This window comes from Gallus gallus, chromosome 1 (genome assembly GCF_016699485.2).
Source record: "Gallus gallus isolate bGalGal1 chromosome 1, bGalGal1.mat.broiler.GRCg7b, whole genome shotgun sequence".
NCBI lineage: Eukaryota > Metazoa > Chordata > Aves > Galliformes > Phasianidae > Gallus > Gallus gallus.
The window spans coordinates 51,420,536-51,441,475 of record NC_052532.1 but is presented as its reverse complement, the minus strand read 5'-3'; the positions used below and the strand labels follow the sequence as shown (position 1 = coordinate 51,441,475).

The 20,940-nt window shown below is 47.2% G+C and overlaps 1 protein-coding gene across 6 annotated transcripts in view; it reads left to right on the top strand.

Moving 5' to 3' along the window:
• The window catches only part of CYTH4 (cytohesin 4), a 28,190-nt gene extending 12,578 nt beyond the window's left edge, over positions 1-15,612 (top strand). For 2 of the 6 annotated variants that reach the window (XM_046939011.1, XM_046939012.1), the window contains exons 2-14: positions 1,701-1,783; positions 2,298-3,514; positions 4,008-4,108; positions 4,353-4,419; positions 8,104-8,222; positions 8,599-8,679; positions 9,334-9,446; positions 10,014-10,162; positions 12,148-12,259; positions 12,757-12,833; positions 13,174-13,245; positions 14,054-14,208; positions 14,511-15,612. In XM_046939011.1, the coding sequence (XP_046794967.1) occupies positions 4,405-4,419; positions 8,104-8,222; positions 8,599-8,679; positions 9,334-9,446; positions 10,014-10,162; positions 12,148-12,259; positions 12,757-12,833; positions 13,174-13,245; positions 14,054-14,208; positions 14,511-14,583 (966 nt within the window). In that variant the 5' untranslated portion in view covers positions 1,701-1,783; positions 2,298-3,514; positions 4,008-4,108; positions 4,353-4,404 and the 3' untranslated portion in view covers positions 14,584-15,612. The remainder of the gene's footprint in view (positions 1-1,700; positions 1,784-2,297; positions 3,515-4,007; positions 4,109-4,352; positions 4,420-8,103; positions 8,223-8,598; positions 8,680-9,333; positions 9,447-10,013; positions 10,163-12,147; positions 12,260-12,756; positions 12,834-13,173; positions 13,246-14,053; positions 14,209-14,510) is intronic. The other 4 variants (XM_025148643.3, NM_001012815.2, XM_040696685.2 and 1 more) reach the window with 2 other exon arrangements.
• The last annotated feature ends 5,328 nt before the right edge of the window (positions 15,613-20,940 follow it).

The following is a 20,940-nucleotide window of genomic DNA, read 5'->3' as shown; positions in this document are numbered from 1 at the left end:
CCCCAGTGATTCCTTTATTATCAGACCCTATAGAGGTGAGGGAGATAAAGCTGGAGGGGCTGAGTCTGGCATCATCTCCTGCAGACTCAAGAACTGTGGGAGACATAATATAAGCTGAAAGCCCAAGCTCTGCTCATAAGCAGGGCTGACATTCAAGGGGAAGTCAGCAGCCCTCCTAACAAGCAGCAAAGCCACTGAATGGGAGATTGTGTCTCTTTTTCCCGCTCACATTCAGGTTTCAAGCTGCTGGGTCCCACAGATTTTCCTGCCATCTTGACTGGCCACAGCAACATTCAGCTTCTTTCAGGTGCTCATGAGGACTCTTTACACAGCCGGAAGGGGAAATGGGCAGTTCCCATCCCTGTCTTCGTGCTGGCTGCTGGCCCAGTGCTTTCCCCTCTGAGGTGCAGTGGCCTCTCCCCATGGCTGCAGGAAGGATGGGGCACAGCTTTGTGTGACAGCACGTGGAAACCCAACCAGACAAAAAGATGGGGGGAAGACCAGGCTTGGGGAATGCAGGTCTATCTGAGGCATTTTGGACAAGGCAGGAAAGACCCACATGGACTCCTAGATGACTGACTTTGTCCTCTTTTCCTTTTGTCTGTCTTGTCTTGTTCCTTCCCCTTTTTCCCCACTTGTATTTATAGCATTTGTTTTGCATGTGAGTGCCACACTACGGCAATTTCCAAGACACTTGGTACCACTTCCCCTTTTCCCAGGAAGATGAGAGGCCCAGGGGATTTTGGCTTATGAAACAGCAGAGCAGGGTGTTCCAATAACCTAATGTGACTTCCTGGGAAAGCTTTATCTCTCTGTGTGTAGGATCCCCACTGCAAGTTGTGCAGTGAGCTCCCAGCAGCATCATTGCCCTCAGCCTGTGTATGTCCCCTATATTTTCCTGGGGCTTACCATCTGCTGTGCCTCTCTGTGGCTGCAGCCTCCTCGTTCTCCTTGCTGAAGAGGCTGTGCTTCAGCAGGATTATATTTAGCAGCAGTGCTATCACCCCAATTCTTCTAGGCCTTTTATGAATCATGTTGTGGTCTCTTTGACTCTGTTATCTGTTTGACTTCCTGTGCATTACAAGGAAGCCTGTTCACATTTCTATATTGTCTGTAATCCACGGGGGGGGGGGGAGGAGAGCAGAATAACAGCCTCCCACAGATGCTTCTTCTTCAGCAAGGCTTTCATCCCCTAGACCCTGTCCTCAGACTTGAAAGTCCTTGATTCTCTTTCTTGAGCCGTTTTTGACTCTAGCTGTGATGGGTCAATCAATGAAGCTAGTGTTTCTTTCTGGGAGGTTTGGATGTAGATGGACTATTTAGGTCACAGCTTTCTTGTGCTAGAGGTCTTGTACGCTGAGGTGACTGACACAAAAACCACCAAAGAGCATTTGGTAAAGCCTCTTCGTTGTGCTTGCAGTGAGTAAACTGGGTTGTGTAGGCAGGTGGGTTGCTGCAGGGTTACATCAGAGGGCTACTAGCAGAGAGGCTGGCTGTGAGGCAGAGTATAGGGGGCTGCTGCTGGCTCTGGACTGAGAATCATTTGCAAGACAAAGCTCAGGTTCAGTGGTTACAACAGCAGGGAGCGTAGGTGCAGGAGCACAGATATCAAAGCTGCTGAGGCACTGAGAGATTGAGGCAGCTTTTCCTGTGATATGTTGGCATCAACTATTCTCATAGGCACCCGTTTGCTCTTCCAGGGTCATCTGACCTGAGTGAAGCTGAAGAGGCTGAAATAGAGACAATAAGGCAGCACAGAGAGGAGCTCTTGGAGGACATTAAGGTAAGGACCACACTGTTCCTTCCATCCTGCGTATCCTTCTCAGAGCTGTCGTCACCAATGAATCTCTGCACGTAACCGTCCAGGCCATGCAGAACTGCTTCTGCACAGGGGATATTTGCTTTGGTGTGATCCAATTTGAATTCTGAGCTTCAGTCTGCCCTGACATATTTGCCACCAGCACTCATCCAACCTGTGGGACTCATTAACCAACATAACGGGGTATTTGAGAAAGGGTTGGCAGTTCATTAACAGGGATGAGCTGAGATTGCATATTTAGGGTAAGGGAAAGAAATATGACTTTACTAAGTCATACAGGCAAGGATTTGACTCAGCGTTTACGGCTATTTTAAACTATCAGTCACCTTATCAGTTCTAGTTATCTGCTTCATCCCTCTGTGATTTCTAATTTTTTGTTCTTTTTGTGGACCTTGCCAAGTCGCTTTTGAAAGGTGTGATGGAAGAACCTTCAACACAAACTTCCATAGCTGAACTTGCTTTTCTTCTTTTCCTTTAGCAGACTCAAACACTACTTCACTGACTCCTGAAGAGCCTGAAAATGACAAACTGAAAATCAGTTACTAATATCACATCACATCCACATCATGCACGGTGGTGGACAGCTTTTTCTCTTCTGCTTCCATTACCACGAAATGTACACTGTCATTTTGCACTGATTTTTCCACAACATGAGGAGATCCAGACTCCTGGGGAATGACGGCAGTATTTCTTCTCATAAAGAATTAAGCCAGATTGTCTGTGACTTCTCACACTGGCAGACTTAGCATCCCTGCTGCAAAAACAGAAAGGAGTCATATATCTTCTTCGAGAGTCTGTGGATGCACATGCATGTGGTTTGCTTGTGCAGTGCATGTGGTTTGCTTTCGCACGGTTTTCATCTTTTCAGTTTTCAGAATGGGCAATGGGCACTGCGGGAGGCAGGATATTTGCACACAAATCCTACATTTTTTTTTAACCTACTCTGGGCACAAAAAGAGATACTGGACTACATTGACCCTTATTCTAAAACCCGGAGCCATTAACTAATAGGGCATGCATTGTCCAGTGGAGCAGAATGAGTTCAGGTGAAAGTGCACCTAGAACTAGAATTTTTTTTTCCAGGTGAATTTCTTCATTAACTATTTAGCAATACTCTTTATCAAAAAGACTTGAGGGATGGTGCTGTTTGGGAAAGAGAAAAGGAAAGAGGCTGAATCTCATCTTACCTGTTATGGAGAGAAAAAAACACATAATCATTTGAAATTCAGGAGGTATGATCACAGCTTTGTGACATTTGTGCAATACCTGAAGCTTTTTAAGGAACACTTTCAGCTCTGCCAGACTGATGAAACAAAATGGAATGAAAGTAAGAGCAAAACTTTAAACTTGTGGGATATTGGAGAACTTCACAGTTTCTGTACCAGGATTCATATCATAGCTGCATCCTCACTCCCAGCTGAGGCTAGATTAGTCACATAACCCTCTTTCCTTCCCTATTCCGGTTTGCTGAAGAAATAAATTGACAGATTCCTGGAAGAGGCATGCAAAGAAACACTCTTGCTTTGAGGGGAACCCAAACTGAGGAAGGAAAACAAGGAGATGCACAGATTTTGGTTTCCTTGATAACACAGAACATCCAGCCAAGAAGGCTACCATTTCCGGTGGACCAAAAGGAAATAATTGGCTCTTAAAATTCTTTTTGCCCTCCTCTCTTCTTTCTCCATCTGAAGACAGGTATCTACTCACTGGTATTGAGTGACAGGAACATTGGAAACTATATTTCTCAGCTTGGCCACTTAAGATCCACACTGACCTCCCAGTTACTGGTTCCACTTCCTCTATCCTGGATGTGTAGCCAGGCTGTGCAAAGCAAAATCTAGAAGGAAATATGTGCGGTGGAAGGAGTGTCATATCTGACACTGTTTGAAGAACTGAAGTCAATATTGGAGTGAGTTCTCTGACTCCTCCAGGCTGACTGATCTTGATTTTCCAGCCCTCAATGACAACAGACACAAGAATATCCTCTGCCCTTCTCTCCCATTTCTTCCAGCTGAATTCCAGTTCAGATGGGCAGGGTCACCTCAGAGTGGTGCATGTTTCACAGACATCCTTGGCTAGTTCTGAGCAGCTGGCGTTTTCCTATGATGGAAGGATGAAATAAGACAGGCTTTGTACATCTGCTGTTTTTCCCTTCACTACCTTCACCCTCTTGATACTTCTTTTGCAGAAGCTGAAAGAAGAGATTGCACAAGTGTTTGCAGAGATTGAGGGCTTCCAAAATGCAGAGGAGAGGCAAGAGGCAGACCAGAACCCTGGTGAGAGGTCCAGGTAAGTGAGGCTAGTAAGTATTCCTTTGTTTCCAAAACCTCCCTCTTAGTGTTGGAAAAAGAGGAGTGCTAATGAAATTTGGATCACAGTAAAGGCAGGAAAATGAGGCCTGGAATGTCCTTCTGTCCTCTGAGATTTCTCTCTGAACAGACACCATCCCTTGATATCTGAGTTGCCTTGTGAGTGTTCTAAGTGAAACATGGGCCTGTATTCTAAGTTTGGCTTTTCTTCTTTTTGTTTGTAGCAAACTATCACAGAGAGATAAACTTCTGTCCGTGGGTCGAAAGAAATTCAACATGGATCCTGAAAAGGTAGGATCTGATCATTCCAAATTTGAGGATAAAGCTGTGAGGAAGTTTCTGTTGAGTACTGGTCCCACCCATGCCAAAGGAGTTATCTCCATGGACTGTGGGGCTGGTTTCCTACCTCACTAAGGCTCCAGTCAGAAACACCTTCTTTCCTATTTGTGAAATATTCTGATAAGATCAATCTGTGTTGCCTCCCCACATCATTTGTCTGTAGGGGCCTATAGAGAATTGCATCAGATACAACCCAAAACTAAGAGAAATAAAGGGAGGATGGCTTAACACTATCAGTGTGTCAAGAGAGCTAAACATTCTTTAGTCCACCTCTTCTTGCTTGTGTGATGGTCAGAAATCATAGAATCATAGCATCATTAAAGTTGGAAAAGACCTCTAAGATCATCTAGTCTAGCCATCCCCCTATCACTAATATTACCCACTAAACCATGTACCTAAGTATCGTATCTACCCTTTCCTTAAATACCTCCAGGGACAGTGACTCCACCACCTCCCTCCCTGGGCAGCCTGTTCCAGCTGCAGCACCACTCTTGAGAAGAGATTCTTCTTAATATCCAACCTGAATCTCCCCTGGACAAACTGAGGCCATTACTTCTCATTGTATCCCTATTACCAGGAAGAAAAGGCTGACCCCCACCTCACAACAACCTCCTTCCAGGTCATTGTAGAGAGTGGTAAGATTTCCCTTGAGCCTCCTCTTCTACAGCCTGAACAACCCCAGTTCCCTCAGCCACTCCCCATCAGAGCTGTGCTCCAGACCCCTCACAGCTCCGCTGCCCTTCTCTGGACACACTCCAGGGCCTCCATGTCTTTCTTGCAGTGAGGGGCCCAGAACTGAACACAGCGCTCGAGGTGCAGCCTCAACAGAGCTGAGTACAGAGGGACGGTCACCTCCCTGCTCCTGCTGGCTGCTCTATTGCTGATACAAGCCAGGATGCCATTGGCCTTCTTGGCCACCTGGGCACACTGCTGGCTCATGTTTGACCATTTGTTGACTAATACCCCCATATCCTTTTCCACCACTCAGCTTTCCAGCCACCCTGCCACAGGCCTGTAGCACTTCATGGGGTTGTTGTGACTGAAGTGTAAGACCTGGCACTTGGTCTTGTGGAAGCTCATACAGTTGGTCTCAGCTCATCAATCTAGACTATCGAGATCCCTCTGAAGGGCCTTCCTACCCTCAGGCAGATCAACACTTCCGCCCAACTCGGTGTCATCTGCAAATTTACTCAGGGTGCCCTCAATCCTCTCATCCAGATTGTCAATAAAGATATTAAATAGGGCAGGCCCCAGTACTGATGCTTGGGGAACACCACTACTGACCAATCACCAGCTGGATTTAACTCCATTCACCACCGATCTCTGGGCCCAGCCATCCATCCAGGTTTTTACCCAGTGAAGAGTACACCTGTCCAAGCCATGGGCTGCCAGCTTCTCCAGGTGAATACTGTGGGAGGCGGAGTCAAAAGCTTCACTGAAGTCTAGGCAGAGTACATCCACAACCTTTCCCTCATCCTCTGGGTGGGTCACCTGGTTATGGATGGAGATGAGGACACGTTTTTTCACAAACTCATGCTGGGTAGGCCTGATCTCTTGAGTGTCCTACATGCACCGTGTGACTGTGCTCAAGATGATATACTCCATGATCTTTCCCAATACCAAGGTCAGGCTAACAAGCCTGTAGTTCTCTGGATCCTCCTTCCAATCCTTGTTGTAGATAATCATCACGTTGGCAAATCTCCAGTTATTTGCGACCTCCCCAGTTGATAAGAACTGCTGATAAATGGTGAAAAGCAGCTTGGCAATCCCCTCCTCCACCTCCCTCAATACCAAGCTTCCTCTGTTGTTTTGGAAGTAGTTTTGGTTTTGTTAGTGCTGGTTAGTGAATGTAGATCTTCCTCTTTCTGAGGCTCTTACCAGTGAGATTTAGACTCCATAGCCTTCCAGCCTCTGCAGAAAGCTCTGAATCAGACTAAGTAGAAAATATATGAGAAAGACAGTTTCCTCTTCCTTCCTCCTCACTGGTGGATCATTTTTTTAACTCTATAAAGAAAAAACACAGTCTGCATTGAACAGTTGTTCATTGTAGGCTAACTGCAGCTATCATCTTGGATGGCTGCTGGTCTGAGTGACAGCTTTACATGCCTCCCTGCTGAGACCCTCAAGATGTCTTCCCTAGTGTCTACACTGCATTTGAAGTGCATGCCAGCCTCTGGACATCCCTCTGCCAGTGAGAGCTGTCTTTGAGCACTGATAACAGTACATCCAGATCATGTGAGAGCAGATTCTCTTTTTGTCTTTCTGTCTGACCTTGGTTTGAGGCCCCAGAGGCATCTCTTTCTATGGCACTTTGCCATGCCATGCAGAAATGCCTGAACTAATCCTGACCCCAAACCGTTTTAGCATTATTAGTTCAGTGCTGATCAGCCTGGTCAAACTGCTGTACTATGTTCCTATATTGATTTTAGTTTAGAACAGGCACACACAGATCTCTGTTTATTGCTTCCCTTTTGGTACATAACTGAAGTCTGGTAGGTCTCGCAATGCAGGGAACTTTCTTTGTCCCTGCTGAGGTTTGGTTTCCTCTAAGCAATGTTGATGAAATGAGTTCCCATCTCCAAGAACTCAGGGCAAGTTCCTGAGGCTACAGGAGGTAAATGCAAGGAATACAGCTGAACAAAATCTTCTGGGAGAAACATTCTAGTCTGGAAAATGGAGCTCCACCATCACTGCAGTAATTTGCAAAATTAAATTGATCTAGCTGAAATTTCATCTGGGGAAAAAGGAAGGAAAATAGTGTGGAGAAATCTCCCAAACATTTCAATGTCTTCCTTTGAAACTGATTTTTCTTTGGGGCATTTTAGAAATAGTTTCTTATATATTGCAAGGCAAAGTTAATTGGTTCTGTTGATGTAGAACATTTTGATATATCTAAAACAATATTCATTCCTCTACTGTATTTCATGAGGAGAATTGCAGTGTGGTCTGGAGAATTGCAGTGTTTCTAGATAGTGCTCTTAAGCTGAACAAAAGCTCAAATTTCAGTGACTTTGAAAATGATGGAATTCTCTCTAAAATAAAATGTTGGCTGTTTGCACAACCTGGTTTAGACTCTCCATCTTCCGTAAAGCACACACTCCATCCTTGTTGGCGTGGGAGAGTGGAGTTTACCAGGTTGCTGACTTTTCTGTTCTGTGGCCTACAAAAAACTTTAGGAAAATGATATAGTCTCAGGCCTACATTTTTGTCTGAATACCCTTTTTGATAACATCTCCCTATTTATTTAAGTTTCTTTGGTGAAACCTGAATTTCAGGAACAGAACTCTAAGATATTTTGACCAAGAATGTTAAAATGAACCCTTTTGACTTTAAATATACATGGCTGTTTGAACTTTTGAGCTGCACTGCCCTTTTCTGTTTGCTTGAGTTTCCAGTTCAGTGAAACATTTGTCCAAGTTTAGAGATGAACTGAGCATGGTACCAGCCCACCACAGTAGGTAAAAATGGTGGGAATAAGGAGGAGGACATGACTGTGGTCTCCCATGGAGGGGCTGAGGAGTAACAGGAGACAATATCAACAAAGCCAATGAAATCTGACATTAGAATATTAAAGTTCTAATTTCACACCAACACAAAGATCTGTCTTACTTTGTTGTCTTGCTTGTCCTCCTCCAGGGGATCCAGTACCTGATTGAGCAACAGCTATTGTCCTCAGACCTGCAGGAGATTGCCAAATTCCTCCACAAGGGTGAAGGCTTGAACAAGACAGCCATTGGAGATTACCTGGGTGGGAGGTAAGAAATCCAGCAGAGAAGGAGGTCCTTTGGATACCCTGTTCTGCCTAATCCCTCCTAGCCACCATTTTAGATGACCCTTGGCAAATGCTGAGACTGAACATGACCTTACATTACAGTGGGCTGGGTTGTCCATGGACACTGGGAGATATCCTTTGGAGTGTGGCTGAGGCTGGCTGCATGGGCTACCTGTCTTTTTATCTATATTGAAGTCAGTCTTTTCAGACAAGAGTGGTGCCCATGCCTCTTGGTTTCTTGCTGGTTAAGGGGAAAGGGAGTCTGGGAGGGAGCAAGATGCATGTGATCACACCAAGGAGCATCCAAATAGAGCAGGGGCAAAGCCCTCTACTGACCTTTTCCCTCTCTCCTCTCCCAGAGACTCCAAAAACATTCAGATTCTCCAAGCCTTTGTGGCATGTCACCAGTTTGCCAACCTCAACCTGGTGCAAGCACTAAGGTGAGTGTTCAAGAAGTAACAAATGGAGCAGGAGTCTGTTCAGTCACTAGGTCTTACCACCCGGAGAGGTCATGAAAGCCCCAGTGGGATGAGATTGGGCTTCCCAAGGCCGTGCTGTGTGTTTTGGCTCTAGGCTGTTTTTCTGTGAACTGTAAACACACCTTTCCTTGGTGGACCTCTGTCATGGTCTTCTGAATGAACTAGCCATGTGCAGAGAAGATGGGGATAGTGAGGTGTGTTCTTGTGATTTCAAGTGTTGGTGGGGAGAGGGTAAGTTATTTTTTGCACTAGGAAATACATTAGCTCACAGTGCCCATTATGTCTGTGACAAAGTGAGCATCTTGTTCTCTTCAGGCAGGCCTTCCGGCAGGGCTCTTTCTCTTGAGGTGCCTGATACCTTGCAGAATGCTCAGCAGGGAAGAAGAGCTGTGATTTACAGGATGTTTAGCTCTGCTGCTTCTTTTTAGAATGTGAGAGGGTGAGCCTAGGAAATTTTTAGAGAAAGGAGCAGATCTCCTGCTTGATGTGCTGCACTGTTTCCCTGCTGTGATGAGATAACTTCCTTTATTTCCATGGCATCTCATGGACTGAGGGAAAGGATAAATATTCCTTGTACACAATCTGACTAACTCTCTGGCATACTACTCCTGCTAGACAGTTCCTATGGAGCTTCCGGCTGCCTGGGGAAGCACAGAAGATTGACCGCATGATGGAGGCCTTTGCCAACTGGTACTGCAAGTGTAACCCAGGAGTATTCCAGTCCACAGGTATTTATAGGGAGAAGAAGGCCTATAAAGCAAAGATCTAACACTGCATGTTAGAGAGAGGAGCCTTCCTTTCCCAATCACAGTGCATAGAAAGCATCCTTTGAAAGTGTGGATGCTGTCTTTCATGTTCTCTTACCTGAAATTAAAGGAGGCAGACCAGAACTTTTCAGTAGGCTGATGGTCTTCTGTCCTCTTTCTTCTACTGTGCTCCAGCCCATCCCAACAGGGAGTAAGCTTGAGAAGTGCTCCCAGCCCCACATGAAACACACCTCATTGCAGGATGGGTACCACTTACAGGCACGGGTCTGTAGAAACTTTCCTTGCTAGCAGAGCTGTTACCTGACCAGATCTACCCGAACTGCTTGTTAGGGAATCATCTCCATCACAGGAGATCAACTCTCCCCAAGCCCTGTCTGCCTCTCTTATACCTGCTAGAGGGGAAATCTCCTAAATCTGAGGGGTTGAAGCTGTTCACCAGCAACTGGAAGCCTAGTCACCTGTTAGCATGTGGATTATCTGTTCTCTAAGAAAAATGCCATCAGTCCTGGTTTTCTTTCTCATTGACAGATACCTGTTATATACTCTCCTTCTCTATTATCATGCTTAACACCAGCCTGCACAACCCTAATGTGAAAGACAAACCCCCCTTTGAAAGGTTTGTGTCCATCAACCGAGGCATCAATGATGGAGCAGACCTGCCAGAAGAGCTCTTAAAGGTAAGAAAGGTTTTGATCTCCCATTTTATCATCAGTCCTTATTCTCTCTCTGGGTCAGGCTTCACCGTGAACTTAAGGTACACTGATCTCAGTGTAATATAAGACTATTGACCTTCTGCCCTGTAAGGGGAAGAGCTGCTCAAGGAAAAAGGCATAAAAAAGGAAGCTGGAAAACATGAAAAATGCTTTGGATTGGAGAGTAACTGCAGACATGCTTGTTGGTGAGAACATGTAGCAAGAGAGACATTCAGAGAATAGCAGTGAACAGTGGTGGCCTTCTACACAGAGGCAAGTGTAGAATCCTGCACCTGGGGAGGAATAACCACATGCATCAGTACAGGTCAGGGGCTGACCTGCTGGAAAGGAGCTCAAAGAGAAGGATCTGGGCATCCTGGTGGACAGCAGGTTGTCCATGAGCCAGCAGTGTGCCCCTGTGGCCCAGAAGGCCAATGGTGCATTACAAACAGCATGGTCAGCAGGTAGAGTGAAGCGATCGTCCCTCTCTCCTCTGCCCTGTTGTGGACACATCTGGATTAATGTGTCCAATTCTGGGCTCCCCAGTTCAAGAAAGACAGGGAACTTCTAGAGAGAGCCCAGTGTAGGGCCACCAAGATGATGAGGAGCCTGGAGCATCTCCCTCATGAGGAAAGGCTGAGAGCCCTGGGACTGTTCTGTCTGGGGAAGAGAGGGCTGAGGGGGAATCTCATCACTATTTATAAATATCTAATGGGTGAGAATCAAGTGGATGGGGCCAGGCTTTTTTGAACAGTGCCAGTGACAGGACAAGAGGCAGTGGGCACAAAGTAGGACACAGGAAGTTCCATATAAACATGAGAAGCTTCTTTACTTTGAGGGTGACACAGCACTGAAACAATCTGCCCAGAGAGTTTGTGGAGTCTCCTTTTCTGAAGATATTCAAGACTTGGCTGGACACTTTCTTGTGCAACCTACTGTAGGGAAGCTGCTTTAGCAGGGAGTTGGACTAGGTGATTCCCAGAGGTCCCTTCCAACCCCTACAATTCTGTGATTTAAGCAAGTTTGTGTTTTTAAGTGTGTGAGAGGGACAGATATTTTAGCTTTGTGTGAGAGAATATACAGAAAGAGAGACGTATACAAAGGCACAGTGTTTGTGTGAGGCAGCCCAACTACACAACCACTACATGTCCCAGCTTACGCCAGTGTTCTCATCGGTCAGTACAACAGAGACTGACCTCTTCTGCACCAGAATATATCTGTGCAAGTAGCACCATCAAGCCCAAAATGAATGCCAGAGGCTTTTAAAACACCTCTTCCGGCACCTTTAAAGCTCTCAGCAGTGCATACCATCTCTGCTCCCAGAGGATGAAGATGCAGAAGGAGGCAGGAGACACAGCTGTTATCAAAGCTGGAGCTATCAGCTTCCCGGGGGCTCAGCAGGCACAGGACCATAGAATCATATAGTTTGGAAAACACCTTCAAGATCATCAGCTCCAAATGCCTTGGTTCTGTGAAATACATCTCCTTATGGTTGTGCAGATGCATGTGTTGGTCTTTGCATGCAAGTTCTCAGCAGAATATTTGGTTACTGGATGGTGCACCACCAACCCAGGGCCTAAGCGGGGCTGCAGTCACTGTCACCACCCTCCCGCCCCCTAATTTCTTTAGTGCTACCTTGTTATACCCTCAGCTGTCCCCATATGACATGCTGTGGTCAGTCACTGCTGCCAGTCCTGATGAATTACACAGTTTCCGAAACGGGTTTCCTTTATTTTTGGCTCAGGGTGCAGAAAAAAGCTTGCAGTCACTCTTGAAACATTTTGAGGTGTACACTGCGGGCTGTTGAGGGCTAGTGCTCACTCTTACTTCCTTTCCCACTCGCAAACCTGCCCCTGTGTAGAGTGATGCACCAGATGGACCTGAAATGGTTGTGTACAACTTTTGTCAGAAATTTGTCTTTCTTTCTTTTTATCTTCTCTTTCTCTCCTTGATCCAATGCTCCGGGGCAGAATCTGTTTGACAGCATAAAGAACGAGCCATTCTCTATACCAGAAGATGATGGGAATGATCTCACACATACTTTCTTCAACCCTAACCGTGAGGGCTGGCTCCTGAAACTAGGTCAGTGGGAGCCTTCCTCTAACTCCTCGGGATTCCTCACCTTCATGCCTCCCTCCCATCACAAATTTCCCCCAGAGACCCACTCAGGTGTCCAAAACTCATCCTGGCACCAGCATCTCCATTGTCCCTCCTTCCTGTCTGCTGTGGTGGGCTGAGGCTGACACCTGCTGTTGAAACCAACTGCCTGCTCTCTCCTCTCCTCCCAGCCCGTTCCTACAGGGTCTCTCTGCTCAAAAAAGAAAAAAAAAAAAAAAAAAAGGTTTATATATATTTATATATCCCTCCCTTCCCCCCCCATCCCTAGCTTCATCACAGCAAAATCTCTCAGCATCCACCATATGGTGGTCAGTACCACTGGTACACTGGTGGTATCGACCATGGTTTTCTCCTGGGGACTGATGGCTACAGGGAGAGTGTGCATGTGTGTGTGTACAGTAGTGCTGGGGGAAGGACAGCTAAGAGTGAGACTAATGGATTTTGAACCTCACTGCCTTTAGGAGGACGTGTGAAAACCTGGAAACGTCGTTGGTTCATTCTGACCGATAACTGCCTGTACTACTTTGAATATACCACGGTAAAGGCTGAACTCTAGGTTGTGAACTTGTCATGGGTGGTTACAAGCCTCTGAGGGGCCAGGGAGGACAGGGGTTAAGACTGCCTCCTGCTGACAAACTGAGTTCAGACCTCCTTCCTTTTGTACACCATTTCCTTGGATCTGGTCTGGAGAGAGTCTGGGCACTGAAGCTGTTGCTGTGATCTCTTGTTATCTAAGGTCCCCATAATGTAAACGTAGGGATCTCCCCAAGCACACACTACTCTTGTCTACAAAGGCACATGTGTTGGGGAAATCGGAGGGTCTATGGCAAAGGTGTAGGGACAATGTTTGGTGTTAATTCCTGTTTCTTTGACTGCAGGACAAAGAGCCTCTAGGCATTATCCCCCTGGAGAACCTATCAGTCCGGAAGGTGGATGACCCCAAAAAGCCAGTAAGTCTCCATTGCTTGGTATTCTGCCAGTAGGAGGTCAGTGGGAAGAGAAGGTGCTCACATGCTGGTGAAGGCTGAGGTGGCTCTGGGAAAAGGAGTAGTGGGGAACAGCAGCTCTGTGCTTCTCAAAGGGAAGGTGCCAAAGTGTCTTGGAACCCACTCTAAACACAGATGTATTTTAATAGACAACAACTGGTCTGAGAACCATCCTTTTACTAGCTTAATTGTATGTATGTATGTGTATATTGAAAGAGATGAGTACACAGAGCTGGCTTCCACATATACTGCACCAGGACTCTCCATAATGAGTTACGTGGTGCGTATTCCAGGCAGTGCTGTGGGGTTAGGAAACTTTCTCAGAAAGTGACACTTTTCCTCTGTGCATCTTCCATAGAAAACCACTTCTCTGATGTGGCATGAGTTTGGGAGAAGTGCCGTTTGTCTTTGTGGTAGCAGACAGAAGAGAGGATGCTGTGTCTACCCAAAAGGGGAAGACATTCTCATGTGTGGAGCAGGGTGATAGATACCATAATGCATAACTATTGCTACTTCACCTCTCCGTAAGACCTGTTTTCATGTCCAGCCCTGCACAGGAGGCATGTGCTTGCCTAAGAGGGATGGCCTGAAGATCTAACTCAGGGGGAAATTCTTGGGGCAGGGAAGATGAGATTCCGTAGCATTTCAAAGACAGAATGCTCTTGTCCCTTTTGAAATCTCTCTGAGCCTCTCATCTATGGCTGAAAGTAACATAGCTTCCTTGATCCCTCCTGTCATCTGCTGCAATTCCATTTTGTCCCCTTTCCCACAGAACTGCTTTGAGCTCTTCAATCCCAACTGCAAAGGGCAGAAGATCAAAGCCTGCAAAACAGATGGGGATGGGAAGGTGGTTGAAGGCAAGCACCAGTCCTATAAGATCTCTGCAGCTACACCAGCAGAACGTGATGAGTGGATTGAGGCAATAAGGTGAGGAGACCTTAACTGGAAGCCTGAGCCTGCCAAAATGCTCACACAGCTTATCTGGCTGCCAGGGAATACAGTCTGAAAAGGAGGGATGAAAATAACTGCTTGTAGCCTAACAACCACTTGATGCCAAAGAGTTTAAAGGTCCCTTCTGGAGGACCTCTAGCCACAGCTTTGTTCTCTCCTATTTGCACGTCTCCGCTCCTACTTTTTGGTGAGCTGTTTCTCTGTGCAGATTCAGTAGGTTGCCTGTGTTCTCTGGCATTAAAATTCTTGCTCTTCCTCTCATTCCTGCCTATTTCCAGGACTAGCATCACACAGAATCCTTTCTATGATCTCGTCTCTGCCCGAAAGAAAAAGATTGCCAACAAAAACTGAGCCCTGACCTGGTCACTGGCAGCAGGAAGATGTAGTTGTTGGACAACGTCTCTCACATGCTGGGCACTTTCAGGAAAGAAATGTGGGAGGATTGGCTCCCTCTGCCTCCCACTTGGCACGAGATGACTGACAGGACAACTTACCAGATTTGCTTCTTCTCCTTCCAACCCAAAGGCAGAGAAGCAATCCACTGAAGACTGTCAGGGCTGTGGGCACAGCACTTCCCATGTCATAGCTCAGAGGCTAAACGTCAGCTGGCCTTTGGGTTCCTCCATATTGCTCCAGGCATGAAGGGCAGGATTTGAGGAGAGACAAGAATGTCTCCAGAATGTTTCCAGCCCACAGGCAATCTCTACAGCCATCAAGTGAAGCCTGGTTATTTTCCTATGTGGATGGTCTCAGGACAGCAAAGCATAGTCCAGTCAGTTGTGGAGCAGATAAGCTCCATTGTTTTTTCTTCCATGAACAGATGTGTTGTGGTTGTGTCAAGGTGCCACTGATGTTTCAGGACTCCAGGATGAAACCAGAGCACAAGAGATGATAAGAATTCCTCTGTGCAGATCTCTTCTTTGCATCTTCCTATAGCCATGAGGGCTGTAATTCTGGGAAGTCCCTGTTCTGCAGCTGAGTCATGGGTTTTAGGAAGTAATTGATGTTAGATAGGGAGATAGGGAGTACACTGAGTGTAGAGAGACTGCTGAGAAAGGGAAGCAGCTCTGGGTCTCTGTCTCTGTGTTTTGCTATTCTGGGACTGACCAGAGGTCTCCCTAGGGAAGAACCCCAAACACTATCTCTCCTTCTGACCGATGGCTGCCCAGCAAGCATTGCTTCCTTCTATCACCCAAGAGGCCCAGGATGTGCATCTGAAAGGTCTGCAGCCAGAAGGCATGAAAAACCAGAGGTGCATTTACATATACACACAAGCATGGGCACACAGAGGCATTCCCATCTTCACAGACCGGTTTCACTTGGAACCTGCTGTTTTTGGCTCTTGTGTGAAGAAATAAAAGTGTCTGAAACAAGCGGAAACCTCAGGGCAACATGATTATTGTGGTGATAAAAGCAGAGGATGTGAGATAAGAGCGTCATGTTCCTGTGCATAGCAAAGCAGCCTGAGCTCCAGCATAGCTCTGCAGTGCACCCAAGATGCAGGCTGAGCAGCAGCACCAGCAGTGGAGGAGTAAATGAGACAGGAGAAAAGGAGCAGGGAGTGGTAACACTGTCTGCAAGCAGGGAGTGGAATGGTTGTAAATACCAGAGAATTGCTACAGAAAATTACACCTGCAAGATGAAAGAACTTGATGAGCTATTGCTATCTCGTCCCTTGTACCTTTCAGGGCTCTTCTTGTAAATAATGGTGCTCTGCTCCTGCCTTTTTGCTTCCTGCAGAGGGCTCTATCCACCAGGAAATCTGCAGCAGGGCCTGCACCGCCGATTATTCATTTCGGTTATTTTTGCCCGAGCCACAGGAATGTTGAATTAATTTCAGGAGGCAGGGAGTGTATCTCGGAGTTGAAGCACGCGCACACCCCGGAGAAGGAACGTGAAGGTTTTCTTCTGCTTGCGCTTGTGAACGTCTCCTGCATTGAATCTCTCTGTCGCTGATGTGATACAGAGTGAGTTTTCTGCCCACTGCTCTGCAGCACGTGCTTGCGCACACATCCACTCTTGCTGTGGGTGCAATGCAGGGAGGCAAGGTCATGGCCAGAGGTGGGAGGAGAAGTCAGAATCTGGTCCCTCACCCCAGAGACATCTCCAGTGTATGTAAGAGAAATACAAACAAGCACTTGGCTAGTAAAAGACGCCCCAGAGCCTAGCATTTGGGTGAGGAATGTCTGTTCTACTGGCTCCCAGGCTCTTGCTCTGTACGCCAAAAGCCATCAAAATGTAGCTCTTCTACCCACAGTCTGATAATTCAGGCCGAGCTCTGCCTGGAGCTTACCTGGATTGTTCCTATGACAGCAGAGTCTGTCCAAGCTTTTCCCTGTCCCATCAAGGAAGGTGTGTAATGGCACAGGCTGCCCAGAGAGCTGTGGGTGCCCCATCCCTGGAGGTTCAAGGCCAGGTTGGATGGGGCCCTGGGCAGCCTGAGCTGGGGGGGTGGCAGCCCTGCCCACAGCAGGGATTGGGAAATCGATGATCTTTAAGGTCTCTTCTGATCTAAGCCATGCTATGATTCTGTGATCAAACTGACCACAAGACTGAGGTAAAGATGGACCCGATTTCCTCTCCCCTTAGAGGGTGAGGTAGGGAGAGACACAATATATTTCCAGACACAATTAATTCCCAGACCCCTTGCTCAATCTCCTCAGTGCTGTGAACACAGTGGTACCCAATGTTGCCCACCAACAACACAACACAGGAGCTCTCCAAGTGCTATGCCTGCGCCCGTGCCTGCTGAATACCAATATATTTGTACAAGGAGGGAAAAAAATGATAAAAATTGGCCAGAATGTTCTGGCTTCATCTATAAAACTTGACAATCCACTTGTATTAAGTGTGCTTTGGCAGCCACGCTTGGAGCTGTCACAGACTTGTGATGAGAACGACTTGTGTAAGAGGAACAGCACCACCAGGCAATGAGTTTCTGGCTACCATCACATGTTCCCTTTACTGAGTGCACTGCACAAATGCACACATACACACAGAGAGCCCTTCAGGTACTAAATCTGTCAGACTGCTCTCTGGTAGACATGTTCCTTTTTCTGCTCGTAGGCAGCGTATGTGGGTCACGCAGACACACATGCAGAAAACTGACACTTACTCCCTGCCAGCCCAAGGATTCCAGTGCACACCCAATAATTCATTTTCATAATAAATGTCTGCCTGTTTCCATAAAAGGGCTGGAGGAGAATATCACCAAAGTGTAGGATAGAGCACATCAATGCATCTTGCCTCCTCCCCCTTCTTTCCTTCCTCCAGTCCCTGCTTATCAGCTCCTTTTTGGAAGGCTAATACATTCTAAAAAGCCTTTCTAGAAATTGTTTGCAAGTGACATAGATGGAGCAGCAGAGCCAGCAGCCTCATTCAGTACTGCTTAGGTATCTAAGCAAACAGTAGAGAAAACCTTCAGGATTTGGAGGGGAAGGGCAGCGTTGGTGGTAGACTGGGCAGAATATTGGATTCAGAGCCCATCAAAAGGTAGAACGTGTCTTTTCCCCGGGGGTACTGCCTTTGCCAATGGGAGATCATCAGTAATGGAGTGCCCATCTGACACCGTCCGTTCCTGGTTGGCCTGAAGCTGCTCAGCTCTGTGTCATGCATCCTTTAACACAAAAGGAAATTCAAGCAACTCTTTTCTGCCAGCTGAACAGGGGTTTTGGAGCAGGACTGCAGCCTTTCATCTCTCTCTGTCCCTGTGATACGCCATCCGCAGCAATGCAGAGGTTGCAGCCAAGAGAGGTTGACAGGTTTGCCAGCTCATACCATAAGCCTGGAGAAAGAAAAGGCTCTTCCAAGGCCTTCAGGGGGACAAGAGCCAGACTTCATACTCTCTGGAATCGGTCATTTTAATGGAAAGAAGCACAGCCTTGCCATATATGAGATGGTTTGAATGAAGCAGTCAGATCTGTGGGGGGCAGCAGGAGCTTCTATCCTGCCTCCCATCCCTTCTTGCCTGGAGGTGGGGGCTGGAGGAAGCCCAGGCAGATCAGGGTCCACACCTGACCGGGCTGTCTTGAACTGTCACTGCTGTCACATATGCAGTGGCTCTGCACTAAAGTGCCTGCGACAGGGGTGTGCAGCAGTCTCATCTCACTGTGCCATTTCCAATGCTGTTACCTCCCTGAGATGAAGATGAATGTGCCCTGTCCCGGGTTACCATATTCCTGTGTGTAAGCCTGTGTACAGCCATCAGTTTGCACCTGAAGGTTGATGTGGGTGGGCTAACTGCGAGAAGGCTGTGCATCGTGAGATGGAGGGGATTACAGGGAGCATGGAGGAGACTAATTGATGAATAGTGACAAGGACATGTCTTTCATATCATATCAAAGAATGGCTTGGGTTGGAAAGGACCTCAAAGCCCACCCAGTCCCAACCCACTGCTGTGGGCAGGGCTGCCACCCAGCAGCTCAGGCTGCCCAGGGCCCCATCCAACCTGGCCTCGAACCTCCAGGGATGGGGCACCCACAGCTTCTCTGGGCAACTGTGCCAGCACCTCACTGCCCTCTGAGTAAAGAATTTCTTCCTAACATATAATCTAAATCTCCCTTCTTTTAGTTCAAAGCAATTCCCTCTCGCCCTATCATTATCAGACCATGTAAAAAGTCAGTTCCCCTCCTGTATATAAGCTCCCTTCAAGTACTGGAAGGCTGAGTGAGGTTTCCCCAGAGCCCTCTCTTCTCCAGGCTGCACAAGTCCAAATTCCTCAGCCTTTCCTCACAGGAGAGGTGCTCCGGCCCTCTGACCTTCTTCATGGCCCTCCTCTGGACCCTCTCCAAGAGCTTCACATTCCTCAAGTGCTGAGGCCCCAGGCCTGGACTCAGTACTCCAGATGGGGCCTCACAAGAGCAGAGCAGAGGGGTACAATCACCTCCCTTTCCCTGCTGGCCGCCACTCTTTTGATCCAGCCAAGGATACTGTTGGCATTCTGGGCTGCAAGAACACACAGCTCTGGAGCAGGGATGGCACAAATATCTAGACCAAGTAACGTATCACATCTGGGCAGAACGTGCAGGGAGAGGAGCATACGCCCTGCTAGCACAGCATGTCTTTGCTCCTTATCTTGCTGGAAGAATTGGGTAGAGGTTCCCTTCTGGCTGTGTCCAAACACAGGTCCTGTTCTGCATGCTCACGGTCACACATACCCAAGCACATCTGTGCATGCACATGTAACATGCTGAGAACTTAGGAAAGGACTGTGGTGTTAAGGGGACATTGCAAGGTGAAGCTTTTAGCAGTCCCTTTTTCTTTTGAGGTACTAGGCTCACCCTAAGACACCTGCATGGAAGAGATGTTTTCTTCTGCTCCTTTAACCATGGTGAGTGGAAGCAAGGTTCCTGAGGATGGCTAAAGAGGTGGTGATTTGTGCAATTAATGTCTAATCAGTTCTATGAATATTTATTGCTCATCAGCAAGCTCCTGAATGACAGCAGAGCCCCATCTGACCGGAATCACATTCGCAGCTAAACCAAAGACTCCTGTGGGGTTCGCAGGTCTGAAAGTGTATAACCATCCCATTGCTCGTGGGAGACATAGAAACCACTAGAAAATTTTAGTCCAATCTTTTTTTGGAGGAGAAAAAAAAAATTGACTTTTAAAAATCGACTGGCTGGGGAGAGATGCCTTGAAATACTCTGATACATTAACAAACTTAACCCATGACTGAGTTTGAGCTTGTTCTTTGTGTGTGTGCGTGTGCGCTAATTTATTTTCCATTGCAACGTGGGAGAGAAAATAAAAGGGAGAGAAATATCAATTCCTGCACCTGTTTGAAAAGACACCTAACAGTCAGGAGCTTCTTGGAGCTTGTCATTGACCCTCCCCCAACATGGCATAAAGTCTGCAGAAAGATACTGTTTTGCTTCCTCAAGAAATACTGCGTTCAGGACTTTCTGCCATCATCAGAGTGGTGATGTTCACCCAAGAGTTGGGCTTGATAATCCTTATGGTCCCTTCCAGCTTGAGTTATTCTATGATTCTGTGATATCTGTGCTCCTTTCCAGAATTTCCTATTCTCTCCCTGCTCTGATTCTTCCATCTCATTCCTTTCTCTGTCTTTTCCTTCCTATGGTGTCTCCTTCAGCTTGATCCTCTCTGTAAGGGTTCCATTGCCATCCCGCCTCCAGCAAATCCCAGGGAGGTGGTGGAGTCAGCGTCCCTGGAGGTATTTAAGAACCGTGTGGATGTGGCACTGAGGGATGTGGTCAGTGGGCATGGTGGGGATGGGCTGGCAGTTGCACTAGGTTATCTTAGAGGTCTTTTCCAGCCTTAATGTCTCTGTGATGGATCGATTGTAAACCCGCCTCTTCCCTCTTTTCCCTGATCAGCAATGCTGCTTCTCCATCTCTCCGTGCACCTCAGCCAGGCTCTGCTTTGGGAACTCCAAGTCTGCCCTGGCAGAGCTCTAGGGAAACCCCCTTATTACCCGTGCAAAGACTTTCTAAACCAGAGCCAAACTCCTCAGCTCACCTGCAGCTTGGGTTTGTGCTGAAGGCTCTGCCAAAAGCCTGTTATTACCTAAATGAAAAAGATACACGGCCCTCCTGGAGAAGGAAGAGACGCAGATAACAGTGATTTGTCTGCTGCCTGCTGCCTTATGACTGAGAAAAAAGCCCCACATTCCAGCAGGGCTTCCAGGACCAGCTCTTGGTGGAGAGAGAGGACAGCGAGGGCTACATTTGCACTTTCTGCATGGAT